This window comes from Macaca fascicularis, chromosome 3, assembly GCF_037993035.2.
Source record: "Macaca fascicularis isolate 582-1 chromosome 3, T2T-MFA8v1.1".
NCBI classification, from domain to species: Eukaryota; Metazoa; Chordata; class Mammalia; order Primates; family Cercopithecidae; genus Macaca; species Macaca fascicularis.
In genome coordinates, this window is record NC_088377.1 from 176,190,687 (window position 1) to 176,213,396 (window position 22,710).

The following is a 22,710-nucleotide window of genomic DNA, read 5'->3' on the forward strand; positions in this document are numbered from 1 at the left end:
TTGGCAATTTTCTTATAATCAATAGAGCTTATTCATGTCAGTAAGAGAAATCTAAGACGCCCAAAACAAAGTTGGTACATAAAAATTGACCATTCAATGACATGAAAAGTTGTACAGACTAGTCATAAAAAAGCAAATTAAAATAAGCCTTTTTCACTATCAAACCAACAGAACTTAGAAATGACAGGAAAATCTCTCTAGAAAGATATGAATATTAACAGTTTTTTCTATGTTGTTTGGCAGCAAGTTTATATTTGTTATACTTTTACATACTTTTCAAAAGTTCCACAATAAGAAATGAACTTTTACATTCTAGAGAGGAATTAAGGATTTAAAAAGGAACAGATTTAACTCAGTTAGTTATTTTATACATCCACTGGGAAAACCAAATGAAAAAGACACTTTTATTTCAAATTATTCTCATTTAACAAGCCTTTCGATTTTTGAAAATACGTATTCTGAATGTACAATGAAATGGAATTTGATTACATTTAATTTTAAATTCTGTCTAATTCATTTGTTTTTCCTCATTTGTTGTCAGTGTTTTCCCAGAAATGTCATGGAAGTTTTGCACCCTTAAAATCTTAGCATGTTGCCTTCCAGCACTTTTGTTGGTTCAAAAATGTCAACACCTAGATAAGTTAGGGAGAGTTGGTGGGACCAAGAGGACCTTGACCGTTACTAAAAAATTACACAGGAGAGGTACTTGTGCCTCAGGGTTTTGCCTTTGCTATTCTCACTGCCCGAGATGCTCTGCCCTCAGGTATTAGAATAATTCTCTGACTTGTATTTTTAATTTCCTTGCTGATTTATCGTCTTCTCAGAGACGCCCTTCTTCATCATCCTATTTAAAATTAACCCATCTCCTCTGATATTTCCTCTTGGCCTTCTGTGTTTTGTTCTTCTCCATAGCATTTGTTTATCCATATGTTATATATTTTATATATTTGCTGTTTGCTTGCTTACCCTGCTTCTACCCACTAGAATGTAAGCTCTATGAGAGAAGGAATTTCTGCGTTTTGTTAATTATTATATTCCCCTGCCTCAATGATATCTGGTGAATAAATGCATAGATGGAATGTATGGAACAATGGATGGATGGAGGGAGGGAGGCATGGATGGATGGATGGAAAAACGGAAGGAAGGATGGAAAGATAGATGGAAGGTTGAATAGAAGGAAGGATGGGTGGAAGGATACATGAATTGGGGTTGGATGAATGATGGATGGATGGATGGATGGTTGTGTGGGATATGATGAAGTTTCTCTTCAAATAATGTGATCAATCTTTTATTCTCTAATTCATAGTAACCCCTCCACCTTTTTTCCTTTTTCTCCTTTTACCCTTTGTACCTTTGTTAGATGCCCAGGCATGCCACAGTACCAGACATTATCAGTAGCTGCTCACATTCCATTCCTTATTTAGAAAGAGGACTAACTTTTGAGCTCATTACAGACACTCCTTCCCGTTTATTCTCTGCTTTTTTTTTTACATGCCCACCTGATCTGAAAACATCAGATGTTTAGCCAAACGGGATTAGTTTAGATTGTGCGACCCGACCCTGGCCAATGGAGAAAGGGTACAGGGGCAGTACTCGCGTCTGGAATAAAGGCTCTCCTGCCCTTTTGTTCATGTGTGCTCTCATGGCGACTGGCCAAGGAGGCACCCCTCGGCGCAGAAGTAAAATTGCTTTGCTAAGAATCCTTTTGTTCAAGTGTTCAGTTTCCTTAAGATCTTGAGCGTTATTCCTAACATTTCTGGTGCCCAACTTTGGGGCTCGAACATTCTCCTTTGGGAAGGGGGCCTTTGGTCACCCCACCCAGAGGGGTGCATCCTACTGTCTAGTTACCGTGCCCCTAGGGTGAGGGAGATCGTGGCCCACCAGTTGTAAGGAAAAAATCCGGATTCTCAGCAAAGCGGGAAGGAGAGCCTGGCAAGACTGCGGCAATAAGAGGAGCAGGTAATTCTTTTTTTTTTTTTTTTTTTAATCTTAGTAATTTAAATTTATTTTCTTTAAAAAAATTTTTTTTATTATACTTTAAGTTCTAGGGTACATGTGCACAATGTGCAGGTTTGTTACATATGTATACATGTGCCAAGTTGGTGTGCTGCACCCATTAACTCGTCATTTACATTAGGTATATCCCCTAATGCTATCCTTCCCCCCTGCCCCCATCCCATGACAGGCCCCAGTGTGTGATGTTCCCCTTCCTGTGTCCAAGTGTTCTCATTGTTCAATTCCCACCTATGAGTGAGAACATGCGGTGTTTGTTTTTCTGTTCTTGTGATAGTTTGCTGAGAATGATGGTTTCCAGCTTCATCCATGTCCCTACAAAGGACATGAACTCATCCTTTTTTATGGCTGCATAGTATTCCATGGTGTATATGTGCCACATTTTCTTAATCCAGTCTGTCACTGATGGACATTTGGGTTGGTTCCAAGTCTTTATTATTGTGAACAGTGTCGCAATAAACATACGTGTGCTTGTGTCTTTATAGCAGCATGATTTATAATCCTTTGGGTATATACCCAGTAATGGGATGGCTGGGTCAAATGGTATTTCTAGTTCTAGATCCTTGGAGCAGGTAATTCTTGTGCACGGAATAAGGTAGGAGATTTCGCGAAGGTGACAAAGTATTTCCTAGGTGGTCGGGATAAGTTGGAGGCTGAGAGTGTATGAATGAGACTAAGTATGGGGGTTGTGTGGAGTGAGTGAGCCTTGTCTGTGGCCTCATGCTGCCATCTATCAACTAGAGGCAGGAACAGACAGAGCAGACAAAGAGGAAGGGGGAGGGTAGAAAATCCAAACAGGTGGGGTTGGAGCCTTTCCCCAAAGCCTCAGTAAGCCTCCAGGAAGGGGGAGGGTAGAAATCTCTAACAGGAGGGGTTGGGCCCCCTCCCATAATCCCTAAGATGGGGAACATTTCAAGTAAGACGGGAAAACTAGAGAGTCTAGAGAGGATGAAATTCCTTCTGATAGCCCCTTGGGGCTTCTGCTAAAGTCTTGAAAAGATAATAAGAGAACCAAGTAAAAACAAAAACAGTGGATGATAAAATATTGTTGTTTTACTTTAGTTCAAGAATTCAACCTTAAGCCTTCACTTTTCTGGCCAAAATTTAAGTCTAATGAAGAGCGGACGTGTCATCTCTTTTTTTTTTTTTTTTTGAGACGGAGTCTCGCTGTGTCTCCCAGGCTGGAGTGCAGTGGCGCGATCTCGGCTCACTACAAGCTCCGCCCCCTGGGTTCACGCCATTCTCCCGACTCAGCCTCCCAAGTAGCTGGGACGACAGGCGCCCGCTACCACGCCCGGCTAATTTTTTTTTTTTTGTATTTTTTAGTAGAGACGGGGTTTCACCGTGTTAGCCAGGATAGTCTCGATCTCCTGACCTCGTGATCCACCCGCCTCGGCCTCCCAAAGTGCTGGGATTACAGGCTTGAGCCACCGCGCCCGGCCACGTGTCATCTCTTAATCGAACATGTTAATGATAAGAGCCCTGTCTCAGGAAAAATCGATTCCGCCCTCTGCTGGCGGCAGGGACCAGTTCTCCTTTACCCTTCAGACTCCGGAGGGAGAAAGTCAGAAGCCAATTGTTTCTAAAAGGGGAAGAGTTCCCATGCCTAGACAACCCACACCTACTAACCCATGGGATCCTGTAAATCATCTTCCTTCCTTCAGCGCCCCCAATCCCGCCCCTCCTGTTCCTGTGTCAGGTCCCTCTGGCTGCGGTTTCAGGTTACTCCACAGCCTTTTCAGGCCATGCTCCAGACTGTGCTGTCCCTCCAACGGAGGTTTTAGGTTACTCCCCAGGGGCTTCAGGCCACGCCCCACCCAGTTACAACTGTATTAAATCAAAAAGCAAGGAGGTAGATCACTAACTCGAAAATTTTAAAATATGAGGCTATCTTACTGGAAAAAGAGATGATTTAATATTAACTACTAATAATGCAGTTCATCCAGCAGGCTTTTTGTTTTGTTTTGTTTTGTTTTGTTTTTGTTTTTGTTTTTGTTTTTGAGAGTTTCACTCTTGTTGCCCAGTCTGGAGTTCAAAGGCACGATCTGGGCTCACTGCAACTTCTGCCTCCTGGGTTCAAGCGATTGTCCTGCCTCAGCCTCTCAGGTAGCTGGGATTAAGGGCTTGTGCCATCATGCCTGGCTGATTGTTTTGCATTTTTAGTAGAGAGGGGGTTTCCCCATGTTTGTCAGAGTGGTCTTGAACTTCCGACCTCAGGTGATCTGCCCACCTCGGCCTCCCAACGTGCTGGGATTACAGGCGTGAGCCACCGCACCCGGTCATCCAGCAGGCTTTTTAACGGGGGATCCAAACTTAAAAGGAGAGTATGCATGTTTGAATCTAATTAGTTACCATATGTAAGTTCAACCAGAGTTAGAAAAACTCCCTTCAAGACAGGACAGCACTGATTCATAGATGGATCCTCCCAGGTGATTAAAAGAAAAAGACACAATAGGTATTCAGTGATTAATGGAAAGACGCTTGAAAAGTAAAATCAGGAAGGTGGCCTGATAATTGGTCTGCCCAAGGGTGTGAACTGTTTGCACTCAGCCAAGCTTTAGGACATTTACAAAACCAAGGAAACACTCTCTGTACTGACTCTAAGTATGCCTTTGGGGTGGCGCACACATTTGGAAAAATTTGGATGGAGAGGGGTCTAATCAATAGTAGAGGCCAAGATTTAGTTCAAATAGAACTGATGCTCGTGTCCTCAACAATCTCCAACTGCCAGAAGTGACGGCTATTGTACATGTCCCAGGGGACCAAAAGGACTTGCCTTTCACAAGTCGAGGAAATAATCCTGCAGATCAAATAGCAAAACAAGTTGCCATTTCTTCCATTTAACTCCATGCCTTCCTTCTCCTACTGCAACCCCCGTTTTCTCTTCCATTGAAAAAAAGAAGTTGATAAGAATAGGAGCTAAAGAAAATGCGGAAAAGAAATGGATGTTACCAGATCAAAGGGGAATGTTGTCAAAACCTCTCATGAGGGAAGTCTGTCTCAATTATGTCAAGGGACCCACTGGGGACCCCAAGCAATGTGCGATGCAGTTCTCTGGGTATTTGTTGAGTGTCACCCGTACCTCACGCAGGAGAAACTGATCCAGTACTGCCACTCCAAGGGCATCACCATTACGGCCTACAGCCCCCTTCTGTTCGATGCCTGTTCAGTCATCCGTGTGGAGAGTAGCAGGCTCAAATGAAGGTATCCCATGTTGATAAGTGTCTATGTCCATACCACAAAACATCAAGCAAGTATAGGTATGGAGATTGAAAAGTCCCTGTGGTGACTGGGCAGATGTTTGGTGGACTACTAAGTACAAAGGGTGGACAGCCAAGCCCCCTGCTTCAAATAAGTTATGAGGACTGAAACAAAAAACTCCAATTAGTCCATGGTCCCACCCCACCAAATTGTAAGCCATCACACTGTAACCCCTTGTGGCTGATTATAAATAATCCGCAGACCATGGCCAACAGCCCTCTATATTCGAACAGTATGGGTTAGGAGCAGACGTTGCATGACAGATCCATTTCTTAGAGAAACGGATGTGAGAATGAAATATGATACTACTCCTCATTCATTTTTCTTCTACAAAATAATTTTCTCTCAATTTTTTATGTATTTATTTTTAACAAAGTAAACCGTTTTATGGACATACATTCATCAGATTTAAAAAATGAGAGTTTCTTAAAGGTGCAAAACCAGGAACAGATTGGTAAGTTCATGAAGCTAGAAAAGAGCTAATCAAAACCTTCTGGGTTGATTTAGAATAGCCAAAATTCGGCCGGGCACGGTGGCTCACACCTGTAATCCCCGCACTTTGAGAGGCCAAGGCAGGCAGATCGCAAGGTCAGCAGATTGAGACCATCCTGGCCAACATGGTTAAACCCCGTCTCTAATAAAAATACAATAATTAGCTGAGTGTGGTGGTGTGCACCTGTAGTCCTAGCTACTCGGGAGGCTGAGGCAGGAGAATCACTTGAACCCGGGAGGCAGAGGATGTAGTGAGCCGAGATTGTGCAACGGCACTCCAGCTTGGGTGACAGAGAGAGACTCTACCTTTAAAAAAAAAAATTAGCCAAAATTCCCTGTAACCAATCCCCTCAAGAGGAGGAATCTATTCCCTTACTCCTTGGCCCTTTTCTGGCCTTGAGACTTGCTTTGATCAATAGAAGGTGACAGAAGTGACACTGTTCACATTCTGAGAGTAGGCCCCCTACAATGCTGCTACCTATGAACAAGTCCAAATTAGCCTCATGGAAAACGAAAAACATGTGAAGAGGGGTCCCTGCCTTCCCTGACAACCCAGTCCACCCCACTGAAGCCCACAGAGGTGAGGAAACCCAGCTGACACCACGTGGTTCTGAGACTGCCTTATCAGCTGCTTCCTGCCCAAACTGCCAGCCCACAAAATCACCAGCAAATAAATGGTTGCTGCTATAACCAGTTGGTTTGTTACACGAAAACTGCTAATCGATATACCTTCTTAACCTCAATTATCTAAAAAAGATCTCCCTCCTCACCGATTCATAGTTAAGTGATTCTTGAAGGAATATTATTATGAATAATACACATTTCTTTTTTCTGTGTATCACGTAAAAATGGTCAGAATCAAAATGGAGTCACTAATGTTAAAAAACAAACAACAAATACAGCTCCGAAGGCCATGAAAGGAGGGTTGTAATGGTCGTACAACTGAAAACCAAAATTACCACGAAAGACTGCAAAAACCGCAACCTTGAACAAAGGCCATTGCAACTGAACACAAAACATACTCTGCAAGGACCTGTGAACAACTGCCTGTCCAACCTCAGACTAACACTTTCATGATTGATCTTTGTAGCCAAGGCTAATTATTTCAAAGCAATTAGATAATCCTCATTTTTTCCTTGAAAAATTTTTGTCTTCCTTTATTTCCCCAAATATACACATAGTTTCCTCTGGCATGCGTATTCCCACTGCAGTGCTCTATTCCCAGAGAAATATTTTTCTTTTAGGGACCCTCTCTCTGTTATTTAGCCTGACAGTCCCTAAGGATTTACTATTTCAACAATACTAGCCCTGCATGTCATCCAGTATACACTGGGAAAATAAGGAGCCCCATGTACAGATCCTGGAGACTTCGTGGCCACCAGATGATGAGGCATGCGTGTATTTATGTATCTATTTTTGAGATGGAGTCTCTCACTGTCGCCCAGCCTGGAGTGCAGTGGCACGATCTTGGCTCACTGCAGTCTCTCCCTCCCAGATTCAAGTGATTCTCAGGCCTCCCAAGCAGCTGGGACTACAGTTATGTGCCACCATGCCCGGCTAATTTTTGGATTTTTAGCAGAGACAGGGTTTCACCATGTTGGTCAGGCTGGTCTCCAACTCCTGCGCTCAAGTGATCCACCTTCCTCGGCCTCCCAAAGTGCTGGGATTACAGGCATGAGCCACCAGCCCCGGCCCATGCATGTATTATTAATGTCGAAGTAGATAATTTAACAAACATCAATGAAATTTAAGATATTTCACTCATAGGTACAAAATATCATGCCAATTGCCCTCTAAGAGCTGTCATAAGCCACAGCCTAGAGATTCAAGTCCATTTCGATTTTCAACCAAACCCACCTCACAAACAAGAACGCGAAAAAGACAAATACCCACTACCCGCAAGTTGAAGCTGAGGCTGTGACATGGCCCTGGCCTGTCATGGTGTGTCACAGCATGGCACAGGCCTGTATCATGTTCCCTAGATTGCTGGCTACCAACTAGTTACAGCTGACTCTAATCAGCCCAGGTCCATCTCTGCATTGAACCTGGAATTGCTACTTTTAAAATGGAAACACTGCTTCTTACCTCTCCTCCCTAGACTCCATTTCACAGATGAAAGCATCAGAAGGAAATAAAATCCTTGTTTTTTCTTTCTTCTTTGCTTTGCTTTCTCTCTTTCTTTCTCTCCCTCCTTCCTTCCTTCCTTCCTCTCCCTCCTTCCTTCCTTCCTTCCTCTCCCTCCTTCCTTCCTTTCTTTTCTCTTTTCTTTTCTTTTCTTTTATTTTGAGACAGGTTCTCACTCTCTCGCCCAGGTTGGAGTGCAGTGGCACGATCTTGGCTCACTGCAACCTCCACCTCCCAGGTTCAAGCAATTCTCCTGTCTCAGCCTCCCAAGTAGCTGGGATTACAGACTTGTGCCACTGTGCCTGGCTAATTTTTGTATTTTTAGTAGAGAGGGGGTTTCACCATGTTGGCCAGGCTTCTTTCGCTCCCTCTCCCTATTCTTCTTTCCTTCCTTTCTCTCTCCCTCGCTACTTTCCAACCTTTAGCTGTGTTGAGTTTGTTGACTCATAGTGAACAAGCAGAAACTCCAATGATACTGTTACCTAAGAGGGAACTTTGCACAAGGTTGCCGTGATTAATAATTCATTCACATAATCCTCAATCTCACAAAAGCCTGGAATGGATTTCCTCTTTGCTTATGGCAGGAAAGCTACTGTGGCCAGGCTCCAACTCCTCCCAATTAAGATAGCACCAGCCTTCTTAAGCAGCATGTGGCCGGGCTCTTAGGTCATGCCTTTAATACCAGCACTTTGGAAGGCTGAGGTGGGCAGATCACCTGAGGTCAGGAGTTTGAGACCAGCCTGTCTCTACTAACAATATAAAAATTACCTGGAAATCGCAGTGGGCGCCTGTAATCCCAGCTACTCAGGAGGCTGAGGCAGGAGAATTGCTTGAACCCAGGAGACCGAGGCTGCAGTGAGCCGAGATCGCACCACTGCACTCCAGCCTCGGCGACACAGCAAGACTGCCTCAAAAACAACAACAAAAAGCAGGACGTGAGACTTCTACCTGCTCACTCAGAATCTTTTCTGCACCAACCATGGCCACCTTTGTGGAGCTCAGTACCAAAGCCAAGATGCCCATTGTGGGCCTGGGCACTTGGAAGGTAAATATGCAAATCTTCGCACAGCCTTCTTCCCTGGAGGGGCGTTTGGGTGTTTTCTCTTTCTGCATTCAGCCAGGAAAGCCTGGAGGTCAGGCAGGGGTTTGGAGAGGTGAGATTCAGTCCTGGAGCCGGGACTCCAGTTGCTTTCTTTTCTCAGAGCTGATTCAGGCTGCAAAGCTCCAAGGCTGGCTTTCCCAGCAGTGCTGAGAGCTTCTCTAGCAAGTATCAAATTTCAAGCAGCTGTTGGATCCAAAATTGTTTTCCAGGGTAGTTTCTCTCTCTGGCTCTAGGACACTTAATTGGGCTCAACGATTCCCCAGAGTCTTGGCTGTGGGTTTGTTGTGGGCTGGGTGGTTGCGGAGAGGATGCAGAGCCCCAAGTCCTTGGCACCCCTTTGCAGATCAGGGTGTGGGACTTGGGCTAGCAGAATCCATATGAGCTGGGAGCTTGTTAGAAATGCAGAACTGGCCGGGTGTGGTGGCTCATGCCTGTAATCCCAGCACTTTGGGAGACCCAGACAGGAGGATTGCTTGAGCCCAGGATTTGGAGACCAGTCTGGGCAACACGGTAAGACTCCATTTTTACAAAGAATCAATAAATTAGCTGGGCATGGTGGGACGCACCTGTAGTCCCAGCCACTTGGGAGGCTGAGGTGGAGATTGAGTGTTGAGCCTGAGAGGTCAAGGCTGCAGTGAGCGGGGATGGTATCACCGTGCTCCAGTCTGGGCAGCAGAGTGAGATCCAAGAAAGAGAGAAAGAGACAAAGAGAGAGAGAGAAAGAAACTGCAGAGTCTCGGCTCCATCCCAGGCTACCTAATGGGCATCTGCACCTTAACAAGATCCCTAGGTGGTTCCTGTACACATTGAAATCTGCAACGTGCTGGGGGTGCCGAGAGCCTGGGCTGGGAGTCATAAGCTCCGCCTGGTTGTGTTAATGTCAGCTGGCAAAACATGGTAAGGCACATCCAGGACTCAGTGAGGCAGGTTCCTGAGCCTTTCTTAGGCTAAGTTTGAAGTTGTTCCATCACCACCTCACTCTGCCTTCTTTGCCATTTTCATCTATGATGGCACTACCCTAACTAGCGACCGGAAGCAGTCTTTGGAATTCCTCTTCTCTCCTATCCCTCATGGCTAATGTCCCTGCTGAGTCTTCTGCCTCTGGCTCTTTCCTTCTGTGCACCCTGATGTTTCCCCTCTCTTGTGCCGAGCTGGAGGGTAGGACACTCTGTTGCCACACTGGCTCATTCTCAGGATACATTCTTGGTTAATCTGGGCGAAGTGATCACTTCCAGCTTGATTCATGCACGGCGTCCGTTGCTTGATTAGCAAGATTTACTCAAAATCAAAGCTTCAATCCTATATAAATGGAACAAATAATCACTTCCAGAACTCCAGGGAATCTGCTCACCCTGGGTAAGTTTACCAGACTTACCCAAAATTCTGGAATCCAAAATTCCAGAATTTTGGAATTGAATGTAAGAAATATGAAGGGAGTCATCTTCGACATGTGGGGATGATAGACTAAAGGATTATGAACTTAGCAGTGGAGGTGAAGGATGGTGTAGTGTAGCATAGTGGTTGGGGGCACAGGGGTGTTTCTGGATGCCTGGCGGCCGCCCGTTTCTTCTCCAGGTGGTAGGGTAACTGTGCATCTATGTGTTATGTTCTTTTCAATGTTTGTTATCTCGCAGTAGAAGACGTTTAAAAGACTATTTTGTGAGAGATCAAGTTTTAAGTGCTTTTTGCCCCTATCATTGGCTTGGCTAGTTTAGAACAAAATATGATAATTCTATTTCTTTTCTTTTCTTTCTTTCCCTTCTTTCTCTTCCTCTCTCATTCTCCCCTCCCTCCCTCTTTCTTCTATAGGAATGGAAAACAAACTCTATTCCTTTAAGCTTTTCTATTTCTCCTTTTTTTCTGAAAGGAAATTGTATAATGAACAGCTTCTACTGAGCCTTACTGTGTGTCAGGTGATTTACTAAAAACTTAACATTCATTGCAGCATGTCATCACCACAAAGGCCTCATGAGGCTCTTGCTAATTTTTGCATATTGCAGACAAGGTTGAGAGAGATTGAATCACCTGCTTAGACCCACACAGCCAGTAAGTGTTGGAATCCGGATTGATGCTGTAATGACCATTATCCAGATCCTTATCACCATTTGGGGATATTGTCTGAAAATCCCTCTGGGTTATTTAGAGTCAAGCTTTCATCTGGGGGTCTTCAGAAAGTTGCAGTGGAGCCATCTGCACTCCCCGACACACCTGAAGACATTTCAGGACTAACCTGGATGAGACTTTAACTAGGACAGGACATAAGGACATAATCATAAAATTAATTCACTTTCCTCCTTTTCTTTTGAAAACTTCTCAAAAGTGTGTATCCTCCCAGATATCCCCTGGCCAAGAGACCCCAGTGAGGCCTTGGTTTGGAGAAACTGAGCCATGTGGGGCAGCCTGTTGAAGGTGGTCTGGGGATAAGAGACTATATTGGTTGCTGAGTGTGGTGTAATTCCGGCTACTCCACAGGTGGGAGGATTGCTTGAAACTGGGAGTGTGAGGCCAGCCTGGGCATCATGGCAAGTCCCCATCGCTTAAAAAAAATAATAATACATGTGTGATGGGCTTTTCTTTTGCCTTTCAGTCTCCTCTCGGCAAAGTGAAAGAAGCTGTGAAGGTGGCCATTGATGCAGGATATCGCCACATTGACTGTGCCTATGTCTATCAGAATGAACATGAGGTGGGGGAAGCCATCCAAGAGAAGATCCAAGAGCAGGCTGTGAAGCGGGAGGACCTGTTCATCGTCAGCAAGGTGCACATGGCACATTGGGTGGGAGGCCTTCACTTCAAGGCAGGCAGAAGTATCTGGGTCGGGTCGGCAGCGAGATCTCTGTCAGCCTTTTCTACATGTAGCCCTTTTCATCCCTGCCTTGATAACATCCGTGGATACAATTCTATCCATACTCCAAGCCGCTATTGATATTTGAACATGTCGTTGCTGCGCCACCTGCCTGCGGGTTGGTTTTCCCACAGTGGGCTTGTCTCCATGGAGCCCTGCACTGCCCTGGGCCTCCCTGTTCCCCATCAGAGGGATCCACCATCTGCCCAGAGGCAGTCAGAGGCCAAGGGTGCAGGCAGGGCTTGATGTGTGGTCTCTCTGTCAGCACTGTGGTATCCACCACTGTGTCTCTAAGGTTCTCAGCCAGGGGGCATTTTGGAAAACAATAGGCGCATATTTCTATTGTCACATATGATTTTCTTTATTCAGTCTAGTAAAAGGGGAGATACACAATGTTATAAAAAAGAAGAGGGTGTTGGGTGTGAGGGGGTTGAGAATCACTGGATTTACATTATACACAACTTGCTGAGAAAACACTAGTTCTAGGTACTTGGATATTGCGTATATCTGGTGGGACAAATAGACCCCACTGTGTAGCAGCCAAGTGTGGATAAAGCCCTTATAAAGTTATCACTAGGGGTCTGACAGGCTTGATAAGGGACCTATCAGATAGGACAGATAAAGGACCATCTTTTCCCGAAGGCCTAAGAATGCTTGACATTTAAAAGCTACACACAAGTCCTGCTCTCATAGAGCCCACAGCTGAGAAAGAGACTGAGACAGGTAAACATTTCAAATCTGTGGCCACATTTACTTAAATGATCTGAGAGACATATAGAGTAGTAGGAGAGTTGAAAAAGTAAATTGCTTTTAACACTTAAGACATGTCATTGACGTGCTGAGCCCTGGTGATCTTCCACATGTGGCGTGGATCTTAATCAGCTTTGTTATAAATGACCTGTGCCAGGTTAGATCAAGGTGCAAATCAAAAGGCAGGGACAATGATTATAACGTGGCCCTTCCTTTTCTCAGTATTAACAGCTCATTGCTGCACTCTTTGCAGTTGGGGCCCACTTTTTTTGAGAGACCCCTTGTGAGGAAAGCCTTTGAGAAGACCCTCAAGGACCTGAAGCTGAGCTATCTGGACCTCTATCTTATTCACTGGCCACAGGGATTCAAGGTTTGAGCGACTCCCTTTCTCAGCCTCTAGCTTCTGAGCAGGTGTCAGAAAATGGAAGCTGCACCAGGGCTGGGGGGTGGTGTGGACTGGAGCAAGAGACCTTGTAGTTCATAATTGGGAATGGCAGGAAGAGACCTTGGAGCAGAAAGACGCTGGCGTGGAAGGGAGGCTGAGGCCATGTGTGCTGCTGAGGTGGCCACATGCCTGCGTTTTCTTGTAGTTATGTCTGAGAAAGCCATGATTTCTGGCAGCCCAGGCAAGTTGCAACTACCCTATCACCTTTGTCTTGATTCCATGCCCTGGGACTGCCCTCCCAGCAAATCCCTTGGATTAGACTTGCATAACTATATTCCAGGGCCTAATTATCTTGTTAAGCAAAGCACACCCCGGGAGTGGCATGTTGGAGAAAAGCCCAAGTGCGGTGATGCTGGAAGGAAGCCAGTTGTCATCGCGGCTCCCATTGCCTGGGGCTCTGCTCTACCTGCTCCTGAGGGGTGGGAGAGACAAATTTCCAGCTCTCTCCCCTCCTGACCAGCGGGAGTGCTGATGGCCTGCCATCCCTTATTCCATGTCTCTTCTAGAGGCTGCAAGGATAGAAGCTGGCCAATATCTTCCCCAGAAAACCACACCCTGGAGATCTAATCCTTATCCAGTGATACTGAAATGAAAGTTTGCCTTTGGGTGTACACAGGATCTAGGTGTAAGAGGTGAATGTCTATGGTGATAACGGTGGCTTCTGGAATGTACTAATAGGAGATCTTAACGTCAATCCAGTGGTTCCTAAAATATAAGGATTAATATACTATAGTAGATACAGAGATTTCATTTAAACTCACATACTTGTAGCATGTCCTGCAGAGTCTGAAAAACTGGTATGCCCATGTGGTATTTAGCAAGAGTCAGGACCCTGAAACCTTGTTTAAAGAACCAAGTGTCATGATGCAGATTCCAGTAAACTTTTCATTCTGTATTTACAGTCTGGGGATGACATTTTACCCAAAGATGATAAAGGTAATGTCATCGGTGGAAAAGCAACGTTCTTGGATGCCTGGGAGGTAGGTTCCAGCTTCCTCTACGTGTGCTGGGAGAGAAATTCTCAGTTATCCATGAGACTTCCCGTTGATATGAAAGAGGCTGTGTGCCTGATGCTTTCTAATTTCATCACTGTGATTCTCTAGCTCTTCTAATATCTTCCTCATCACCTTTGGCTTTTGGGTGCATCTGATACTATTTATATTTCAAGGCTAATACTGAGTCTTCAAATAAGACTGGAAATACAACGTACCCCACTTTGAGGAATACACATGCTGTTCTCAAAGCAGGGCGAGCCATTTGGAACAGGAGGTTTGGGTCTGGGTTTGCTCATAGCAGCTGAGTAACCTAGGGTCAGTTTTGTAACTCTTGTAGGGCTCAGTTTTCTCTTCTTAAAAAGAAGTCTTATAACACATACTACTAATATGTATTTTTGAGGGTGTGATAAAGATTAAGATGGTTTACATGCCAGGAACATTAGTCATAGCGACCATGTAATCATCTAAACCTATAAGGCAGGGTTAACATCCCCATTTATAAATAATGACATTTGAAGCCTAGATTGATTGGTGACTTGCGCAGGTCATGTCACAATGTGTGTGGCAGAGCTGGGATTGGACCCAGACTCATCTGAATCACAAGTCCAACCACCAAAACCATCAGCATGCTCTTGGCAGGCAGTGAACACACATCCAGAAATCAGGGAGTCTGAGTGCCCTGCTTCCCAGATCACATCATGACCTGTTTCACATCACTCACATTCAAAGTGAATTAAGGGATCAGTGTTTTCTCTGGTCATTTTCTATTATACTATTATATCCTTTTGCAAATGCTAGTAGAGAATGAAGTGGAGGAGTAAGTTATAAATGAACACTGGCATATGACTCCAAGAGTTAATCATGTTATCTTGGCAGCTGTCTGTGTAGGGGTACATGTAGTTGCGAGTTTGTATTGTGTTGTACAAGGGAAAATATATTAAGCCACACCTTTCTGAAATGCTTAGAATGGACATGATTCAACTAAACATAGCTTTTTCTGTGTATTGTTTGTTCAAAAACATTAATCCACAAGCACAGTGTTCTTTTTTTAAGACAGAGTCTCACTTTGTCGCCCAGGCTGCGGTGCAGTGGCTTCATCTTGGCTCACTGCACCATCCCTCTATCGAGTTAAAGCCATTCTCCTGCCTTAGCCTCCTGAGTAGCTGGGACTACATGTGCGTACCACCATGCTCAGCTAACTTCTATATTTTTAGTAGAGACAGGGTTTCACCATGTTAGCCAGACTGGTCTCGAACTCCTGACCTCAGGGGATCCACCCATCTCAGCTTCCCAAAGTGCTCTGATTACATGCGTGAGCCACCGCACCTGGCCTTTTGCAATACATTTTATCAGTTTGCCTTAGCTCCTATGATGATATTAATGTGGCTTGTGTGTCAGTGTTGCCTGCATCTCACAATGCTATGTTTTCTGAATGAGTACAAAGATGACTGCTAAATACAACATTTGCAAGGCATGAAAAGATATCAGTGATCAAGGTCAGAGGCTCTGATTTGAAACGAGCAGGCTTGAATATGAAAGCGCTGGATGTTTCTGTAGACCCACAGCCAGTTCAGTAGAAACCTCATTGACCACCCTGAAGCAGAGGGGAGGAAAAAGTATAAAGAAGTCAAGTTCAAAGACAGGCAAACTAACCTGACCTATGATGTACAATAGCTTTTGTATTATGTAATTGCCCCGTCAGAAGTTTTGGGAACCTTTTGTTTTCATAGCATCTAAACTCTACTGCCCAATTTGAACAACTTCATCTACACTAGTGGTTCTCAACGTGGCTATTCATTAGAATCACCTGAGGAGTTTACAAATCCCAATGTCTAGGCTACAACTCAGACAAAATGTGTAAGAACTCTGGGGGGTGAAACCCAGCCACCGATATTACTTTTTTTTTTTTTTTTTAATTCAGAGAGAGTCTTGTTCTGTTGCCCAGGCTGCAGTACAATGGCAAGATCACAGCTCAGTGCAGCCTCGGACTCCTGCGCTCAAGCAATCTTCCCAGGTAGCTGGGATCAGAGGCACATGCCACCACATCCAGCTAATTAAAAAAAAAAATTTCTGGTAGAGACAGAGTCTTGCTATGTTGCCCAGGATGGTCGAACACCTGGACTCAAGCAATCCTCCTGTCTCAGCCTCTGATAATGTACATCAGAAATATGTACATTATTAGCATGTATACTATAAGACCTTTTTTAAAGAAGAGAATACTAAGGCCTACAAGAGTTAAAAACTTACCCTAGGTTGCTGAAACCCAGGCCCCAACCCCCTGTTCCAATCCTATCCCAAAGTGCTGAGATTACAGTCATGAGCCACTGCATCCACCGGTAGTTTTTAAACTTCCCTGGTGATTCCAAATTGCAGCCAAAGTTGAGAAGGGCTGGATAAAGAGTTCCCTGAACAAGTCATGTTCATCCCTGCCTCTGAGCTTTGCTGTTGCCTTCCTGTCTCATAGGCTCATATTTTTCCCCTCTTATCTCTCTCTCTCTCTTTTTTTTTTTTTTTTTTCTGAGGTGCAGTTTAAACTCTACCTGGAGGTCTGCCCTGACAGCTGCAAGCTGTGTGAATCTCTTCCTTCTCTGCCCTTTCTGACTCTGTCTATGCCACGGTCATGTTATCTGAGGCAGCCTCAGGGTCATGGTTGATGGCTCCACAGAAGGGAACCCTAGCACTTTAATTGGACTGTAAGAATCCCAGAAGAAGGAAGCACATTGTATACTTTTACATCCTGACAACTTCTGGAACATGTAATAGATGGCTAATAAATACATGTTGCATTGGAGGCTGCTGCTAACATATATGATATCTTTGGGCAAGTTTGGAAAATGCCCGATATAGGCTAAAAGTTATACAAAGATTCCCTTCCTTGGGGGTCCCTGTAGTTTCTGTACCGGGAAGCATGGCTGGATATGCAGACGGTGGGTCAGGTTTCAGCCCCACACAACCCCTTGCCCAGGTGCCCCTGCCAGGGCATAATCTATATGCATGACCTTCCTGCAAACCCAAGCACGGTTGGTGTGGGAGAAAGTGACTCAGGACCCACTAGTGAGGCTTCTCCACATGCTGCAGCCTCTTCCTGACTAACACAGCTTGCCTAGGTTTGGGTGTACAATGCACACAGCAGTAGCTACCCGCTGTCATTTGGATTCATTAAAAATACAATCATCACATAAGCTTGCAAATGTTCATTTTTTATTTACTTTTTATTTTTTGTATTACAGAACTTCATATTTCCCCTGTATAGAGCAGTATAATTTTGTATGTGTTTCTTTATGTGTAAGGTGAGAGTGGCAAGAATATAAATCTTTACCTGTTACTCCTAGTTTTTCTTGGGCTGGGGAGGGGCAGTAGGGCTGGAACCAATCACTGATGGGCACCCAGGCCCTGGACTGAAACTTCCTGTGAATGCTTCGGCTAACCCTGTTGTGGTGGATCCTTTAGCAATTTCTGCCCCAGGGAGGACTAAGGCCAGCCAGGGTCCCTGTAGTCCCTCTGGGGCTGCCCAAAAGGTTTTCCTTTCTATGACAGGCCATGGAGGAGCTGGTGGATGAGGGGCTGGTGAAAGCCCTTGGCATCTCCAATTTCAACCACTTCCAGATCGAGAGGCTCTTGAACAAACCTGGACTGAAATATAAACCAGTGACTAACCAGGTAAATTCTGTTTAGTATAAGGTTCAATAAAGGTCTTGCCCTATTACATCTTAAACATTGGGAGGAATGTTCAAGGCTATCTATGTCCCGAGTCTCATCTCAGGGGTCAGTGATCAGGACACTTTTGGGAGGTGTGAGGCTGATCTCATGGTTGTGTTAGCAAGAATCTCAGTGGGTAGGTGTTTGGTCTTTGCTTGGTGGTCTTTTTTTCTGTGTGTAGAACTCCCTCCCTATGACAACTCAAAAGCCAGCCAGCTTTCCCCGTGATGCGGATTGTTTGCTGTTGCAGGTTGAGTGTCACCCATACCTCACGCAGGAGAAACTGATCCAGTACTGCCACTCCAAGGGTATCACCGTTACGGCCTACAGCCCGCTGGGCTCTCCGGATAGACCTTGGTGAGGCTTCCAAGCAGTGGATCCTTCTCTTGACAATCTTTAAAACATTATTTTATGTTTGGTAAATATTGGTATGAGACCATAAGTCACTGGAAAGAAAAACGTGTGTAAGGTAATGCGTTTGCTACAACCAAATGGGATGACTGTGGGAACAAATGGGAATTAAAAAGCAACAACAACAGCAACAACAAAAACATGGGCGACGTGTTTGACCCTCTGGGAATATTTCCAGTTCAACCACCCAAGGATGAACCAGGCTTTGCAAAATGCTGAGACTTTAGAGCCCAGGGGAAGGACCCAAGCTTCCAGGTCCTCCTGCCTGTCTCCCAGATGGAGAGGCTCTGATGATCAGCTTTGAGACCCTCACTGGAGTGGTGTCCGTCTGTACATGGTAGCCATGGTGATTGTTCACATCAGCATCTTTCTGCCTCTAGGGCCAAGCCAGAGGACCCTTCCCTGCTGGAGGATCCCAAGATTAAGGAGATTGCTGCAAAGCACAAAAAAACTGCAGCCCAGGTGCCATATTTTTATTTTTCTTGTTATCCAACAATGATTTCTTCCTGTCTCATGTTTCATTTCTTGTGTTGTCCTCAACTAACTCCTTAAAGGGGAAGAACACAGGAGCTGAAGCCATCTATAGTGTTTCTTCGAAGTCTGTTGGAACCTCCAGGAAACACAAGAGCTGTCACTGAAACAAAGATAGCCTCTGCCTCACAGCTTCCTGTTAATCCCTACAGCCAAGTCGCAAAGCATGGCTTTGAAGTCTAGGGATATGGGTGCAGACGCCAACTCCACCTCTGATCAGCCTTATGACCCAAACTGCTTTCTTTATTCCTGAAAAATGAAGATCACAGAGTTGTCCCTAAGATGAAGGGAGAGAATGAAGCGAGGGGCTGGCACAAGTCTATAGCTGTCAAGGGCTCAGTCAGTATCAGCGATTGTACCTGAAGCCACAGTGAGCTGCGAAGATGTTTTATTCTTCCTTTCCATAAAAGGAGGGGTCCTTGTAGCTGAGTGAAAACATGATGTCCCCTTTCCGCACAGGTTCTGATCCGTTTCCATATCCAGAGGAATGTGATTGTGATCCCCAAGTCTGTGACACCGGCACGCATTGTTGAGAACATTCAGGTAAGATCCCGGCTGGTCGGCCCTGGTATTCCTCAACAGAGTGGGGCAGAGACAGACCCTGTCACTAGGCTTCTCACCTCATCCCTCCACTGTCTTCTGCCCCCTCCGTTCCCACCACCCTATCATTTTCCAGCCCAGTGATCTAGGCTCAGTATACCTGAGATGAATGACCCATGGGCTTAGGACATGCTAGGGACGGTGCCTGCTGAAGCCTTGTCAGGTCTGAGCACAGCTGTGCCTCACACCACTGAGAAGACCCTCAGTTGCCCCTGAGCAGCTAAACCCAGGGCCACCACATGAGCACACTGTCCTGGCCTCCCTGCTCATCTTCTGGCAGCAGAGGAGGTGTGAATGTCATTGGGGAACTGTCTTCTAGAAGGGCGCATCATGGAGCACAGGTCCTGTGCACACCTGCGGCTTAGTGCCTGTGAACCTGGTCTCCCTCCCCTGGAACACTGAGCACTAGAAATACTGCGGTCTTTGTGTAGGACCTAATTTAGAGAAAAATTTGTATCCTGTGGATATAATGGGAAAAACACCTGTGACCAGTTTGTGCTGCTAGAACTCCCTGCTAGAATGAGCGGCAGTCTCCAGTCACAGCAGTAACGGCCTTACTGATGATGTCCTGGAACTCCTATCTTTCCAGGTCTTTGACTTTAAATTGAGTGATGAGGAGATGGCAACCATCCTCACCTTCAACAGAAACTGGAGGGCCTGTAACGTGTTGCAGTAAGTGGCATGGAATTAACTAGGAGCATTGCCAGGAGTTTTTCTAAATTGGTAGAGGGTTAGTTGCAAGAGTTAGAAGGCTGCTGGGACTACTTGTGTCTTCAAATACTATTTTGGTGCAGTTCTGAAAGTTAAAATTGGGGTACCCGGGAATCACTGTGATGGACACATCTCTAATTGCTGCTCATTGTCTGGACGTTGAGCTAGAACTGTAACAGAAGGTGTGTTGTCAATAGGCAGGAGGCGAGCATTCATTTTTTCCTGCATTCAATAAATATCTAGTGGTCCTCTATGTGCCAGGCATCTTCTAGATGCTTGCGTTATCATACTATACAAAGATGCTGCCTCCACGTGCTTAGGGAGGGAGGGAAGAAGACGGAAAAGAAATAAATCAAATCAAAATAGATGTGTCAGATAGTAACAAATGCTAGACAGAAAAATAAGTACGGCAAAGTGGATAGGAAGTGGTGGGTGGTAGTGGGACGGATCCTTTATATGGGGTGGGTCAAAGGAGGCTTTGCTGTGAGAGATATGCCATATGCATATTTGGGGGAAGAGCATTCTTGGCAGTGATAATAGCAGGTGCCAAGGCCCTGAGGTGGGATTGTGTTTGGAGCATTCAAGCAAGAAGGCCGGGGACGCTGGATTAAATAATCTCCAAATTCCTCTCAAAGGTGATGGTGGTAACTTTACTTTAAATCGTAGATAAGTGGTTGAAAGAAAGTTTTCACTCTGGCTAAGTGGGAATCCTAAATCATCTCTTTACAATCAATACTTACTGATTAATGGATCTAATTAAATATATCAAAGAGAGTTATCTGGCATTTATTACTGTGAGGTCTGCAATTCGATGACAATTTGAATTTCTTCCAATGTTTCTATAGCCAAAATGATTTTTCAGCTTTTAAAAATGGTTTCAGTATCTCAAGCGTAGCTTTCATGTCATGATATTCCATATCTATCCTGCCCACCCTTAGTATCACAGCAGCCTTTCCTCATCTTATAAAGGCTTACTTTTATCAGTGCTTAACAAAGTAGCAGCTGCTTAGTGTAAAAAGGAAGGGTGAACATAAAATGGGACTATCCCCCAAACTGAACCACTTACCTTCCAATGAACATCATTTCCAGTGGAGGCGATGGGTTGGTGGGCTCAGGAGTAAGTCCACCGGGCCTCAGATCCAACTCTAACACTGGTTTCTTAGCTGTGTGACATTGGGTAAATTTCCTAGTTTTTCCAAGTTGGCTTCTTTACCTATAAAGTAGGATGATAATACTCATCTCAGCTAACATACATTGAACCTTAGCTTAGAATATGCCAGGGTCCTGAGCCCTTTGCCCCTGCAATTATCTCATTTAATACTCATAACAATCCCCAAGCTGTCAATTGTGCTGGTGTTTCCTACTCATGATGTTGTGAGAGTGGATTGGGACAAGACTTATCAGTTGCCTCACCTGACACCAGGCTTACCATGAGTTGTCATTCCGAGTTGTTTCCCGTACCCTGTTCACTGTCTGTCCTCCTTCCTATCAAAGCCCTCGTATCGAATTGAGGGAAGGTCAAGGTGTGAGCACCCTTCTTGTGTTCTTGCAGGGAGGAGGCTGAGAGAGCACAAATACCATAGAGTCCTCCAGAGAAGAATACTTTCTCAACCAGAGCTGTTGCGTTCATGGAACACAGTTTCTCTCTTTTTTTGTTTCTGCAGATCCTCTCATTTGGAGGACTATCCCTTCGATGCAGAATATTGAGGTTGAATCTCCTGGTGACATTACACAGGGGATTCTCTTTCTTCTCTGAAGTGTGACTATCTCCATCAAGTCCTATTTTAGCCACGCTTATCTGAGATCACAGTGAACTTCGTCCTGCTGTAGACCAGAATCGAGGTGCTGTTTTAGACATTTATTTCTGTATATTCAACTAGGATCAGAATATCACAGAAAAACGTGGCTTGAATAGGCAAATGACAATTTTTTCCACTTATCTGATCTGAACAAATGTTTGTTAAGCACGAGAACTCTGCCAACACTGAGGATGTAAAGATTAATAATAAAAAAATAAGGATCGTAACCAACATGGATTGAGAGTGGACTATGCGCCCACACAATGTGAAGTGATTTCCTATGGGTGAAGTCACTGAATCCTCAAAATAACCGCACTGAGGTAGGTACTATTAACATCTTAGGAGGGAGAGAGGAGGAACTTGTTCAAGACCCCCAGGTAATAAGTGACTGAACCAAGTTTAAAGGCAGGCAGGCTCTGGGAGAGCTCACAGCGATCGATGGTCATCCTCTTCCTCCTGAGTCTTTTCCTGCCACCTTTCCTCCTTGCCTATCTCCATTCATTCCCTGTCTTGTTCTCCCACCTTGTCTTCAATACACCATCATGCCAAAGAGTCAATGGCACAGCCTGCAAACTCCACAAGGATGCTACTGTTCACTGAGAGAGATGTGACATTTCCTTGGGAAGTAGCATGGAAATACAATAAAGATGCTTACTATTGCCATTAATCTGGAACATTTCTGGTTGTCCTATAATAATTGCTTCTTATGAAATATTCCAACTATATAGAAATGTACAGAAAATAAAGTAATGAGCCTCTGGTCGCCCACATTATAATATTAACAAGTGTTAGCCAGGTGTAGTGGTGTGCACCTGTAGTCCCAGCTACTAGAGAGGCTGACGTGGGAGGGTTGCTTGAACTAGGGAGGTGGAGACTGCACTGAGCCCGACTTGCACCACTGCACTCCAGTCTGGGTGACAGAGAGAGACTCTGTC

General features: G+C 44.9%; 1 protein-coding gene across 2 annotated transcripts; it reads left to right on the forward strand.

The window, feature by feature from the left end:
• Positions 1 to 8,555: 8,555 nt before the first annotated feature.
• On the forward strand, positions 8,556 to 22,442 carry LOC135970249 (aldo-keto reductase family 1 member B10-like). 2 transcript variants are annotated; one of them, XM_065542579.2, is made up of 10 exons: positions 8,556 to 8,935; positions 11,580 to 11,747; positions 12,838 to 12,954; positions 13,932 to 14,009; positions 17,562 to 17,684; positions 17,974 to 18,080; positions 18,515 to 18,596; positions 19,125 to 19,208; positions 19,855 to 19,937; positions 21,641 to 22,442. In XM_065542579.2, exons 1-10 carry the CDS (start codon positions 8,870 to 8,872, stop codon positions 21,681 to 21,683), a joined length of 951 nt encoding a protein of 316 aa, XP_065398651.1. In that variant the 5' UTR covers positions 8,556 to 8,869; the 3' UTR covers positions 21,684 to 22,442. The 2 variants fall into 2 exon arrangements, with proteins under 2 accessions (XP_065398651.1, XP_073892108.1); XM_074036007.1 differs by lacking the exon at positions 8,556 to 8,935 and adding an exon at positions 9,205 to 9,502.
• The last annotated feature ends 268 nt before the right edge of the window (positions 22,443 to 22,710 follow it).